Source organism: Nestor notabilis, unplaced genomic scaffold, assembly GCF_000696875.1.
Source record: "Nestor notabilis isolate BGI_N333 unplaced genomic scaffold, ASM69687v1 scaffold19343, whole genome shotgun sequence".
Taxonomy (NCBI): domain Eukaryota; kingdom Metazoa; phylum Chordata; class Aves; order Psittaciformes; family Psittacidae; genus Nestor; species Nestor notabilis.
This window is the reverse complement of record NW_009923529.1, coordinates 2,401-4,706: the sequence shown is the minus strand read 5'-3', so window position 1 is coordinate 4,706 and position 2,306 is coordinate 2,401. Positions and strand designations below refer to the sequence as shown.

Below are 2,306 nucleotides of genomic sequence, written 5' to 3'. Positions count from 1 at the left end.
GCTCCAGCACCGGCACCGTCCCGCGTGGGGGAGGCGGGAGGCTCTGCTCCCCACTTCGGCGGAAAGAAGGCGAAATTCCATTCGTTTACATGTTTTATTGTTGTAAACATTAAAATTGTCTTTCTCAAAGAAAGAGTTATCGAGAGGGAAAAAATAAAACAAATAAATCAGCGTTTCGAAAGGTCGTACACCACGGGTTGGGGAGGAGAAAGGCAGTGACTCGTACCGTGTGCCACACCGGAAACGTACAAAGAAAACCACCACAGAATATGGCAATATTAAAAATATTACTCGAACATAAAATAATATATTAACCGACAATTTTAGACATAAAAAACCGGAACAAAACAAACCAAAAATTCAAAGTGCTCAGTAATTTCCAGGGAGTTATGTAATATTATAAGCACTCTGGAAACAGTCAAAAGCTGCTGCATGCAAGATTTGTTTAGCTTTAGACAACAAAATAATCAAGATATAAACTTCTTTTTTTAATCAACATCAACAGTACATACAACACTTACAAACAAGGGGTGTCGAACGGTGTTTACAAACACGATGTATCCCACTGGGGAGGAGTTCAGGGTTTGTAATACTTGTGCCCACCTATTTTACAATTGAGAAAATGTTTGAAGCTTAGATAACTACCAGTCTTTATAAAAGCTAACAGACTACATAGTGTCTGAAATACTATTTATAGAATATAGACATTACTGAAATAGCAAGTGCCTATAACATTGTCACCCTAGAGTCGTCATGCTTTCCTGGTACAGAGAGATTTAGTTTTCTTTCTCTTTAGTCTCTCTCTCTTCCCTCCCCCCCCGTTTTTGTTGTTGTTTTTTTTTTTTTTTGCAAACACGTTTAGCTTTTATTTTTAAATTTTTTTTAAGAATTGTTTTCCATATTTCTTCATAAATAGGCACAGAATAATTTTTAAAAAGCCAAACTGCATCTGATAAATTTACAAGCCTTTGCCTTCTTTAATGACATGCCACCCACGTAACATTTAGGTTGTGTATATATTACAGCTTTCTTTTACAGCAGAAAACTCTAGTCTTTAGGAGGGTGAGACTTGTGGGTCACCTTAACACTTTGTTTGTCACCGTGTGAGTCTTAGTTGCGTTGCCAGATATGTTCATCTTTTTAATCAGAAGTCCTTAATAATAAATTCATTTATAAGCTGATAATAAAAAGTTTATACCATGGTGTTGTGTAGTCCATGATCTGCATCCATGATGGCCCAGAGCCAAAAAGCCCGCTCAGGTTCTGCCTGCAGGAGTTAGCAACACTGGTTTGGGGGGGAGTGAGCACCCAGGGGTGCCACTGGGGGCCCAAGCCAAGTCCCCTTCAGCCAGGTGACGTTTCTCTTCAGTTCAGTGCAAGTGCACAGGAAGAGTCTTAAAAAGGTAAAGTGTCCAGAAAAAGTTTGTCGATTATTGCTGGCGGTGGCACCAAATCTTCCAGTTTCAGGTAGAAAATGCGCTGCAGCCCCTGCGTGCAAAGCGTGCGGAGTTCGGGGAGCTTCCCCAAGAGTTTAGACAAGTAGTTGGGGCGATTCAGCCCCCCATTATTAAAAGTCACATGGTCTTTGAGACAATTCACAATCTTGTTTTGAAGCTCTTCGACCCTCTTGGGTTCTTTAAGCCCATGCCGTTCTGCAGAAGAGAAGGATGCAGGATGTTACGGGTGGGACAGGGAGAGGAAGGTGGCAGGAGGGGATGGGAGCTGCCAGGGGGCTGAGAGACACTGACCTGTGACCATGGCCAGGGCAGCGATGCAAGAGAAGGCAGAGATATCGATGTTCATGTTTTGCAAGTTGGAGGAAAATTCAACAATGGAATCAATCCACTCCCCAAAGCCGCGGACGCACTGCAACCGGTGCAGGACTACCCCGTTGCAGAAGATAAGCTTGCCCTCCACCGGGTTTGACCTGGAAGGAACGTGACAACCCCAACAGGAGCAGATGCATGAATGAGTAAAAACGAAATAATCAGATACAGAAAGAAAAGAAAGAGAAGGAGAAGAAGAGAGAACAAAAGATAAAAAAGAGAAAGAGGGGAAGAGAGAAAGAGGCAAGGGGGGGAAGATTTAGAGCTAGAGATAGGTGGAAGCATAGAGAGAGACATATAAAGATACAAAAATAGAAGAATAGAGAGGAGTGAAAAGAAAAAAAAAGAACAGGGAAGAAAGATTTTAAAACAAAAAGAAAAGAGAAGATGGGGTGAGGAAAGCTAAACAACTAATTACTTGAGGAGCAATAAATGAAGGATTTAGGAAGCACCTAATTACTGAGGAGTTAATAAAATGCA

General features: G+C 41.6%; 1 protein-coding gene across 1 annotated transcript in view; it reads right to left on the bottom strand.

Moving 5' to 3' along the window:
• Positions 1–1,395: 1,395 nt before the first annotated feature.
• The window catches only part of LOC104403901 (nuclear receptor subfamily 4 group A member 2-like), a 3,265-nt gene continuing 2,354 nt past the window's right edge, over positions 1,396–2,306 (bottom strand). The window contains 2 exon segments of the mRNA XM_010012189.1: positions 1,396–1,652; positions 1,749–1,963. Coding sequence (XP_010010491.1) covers positions 1,396–1,652; positions 1,749–1,963 — 472 coding nt within the window.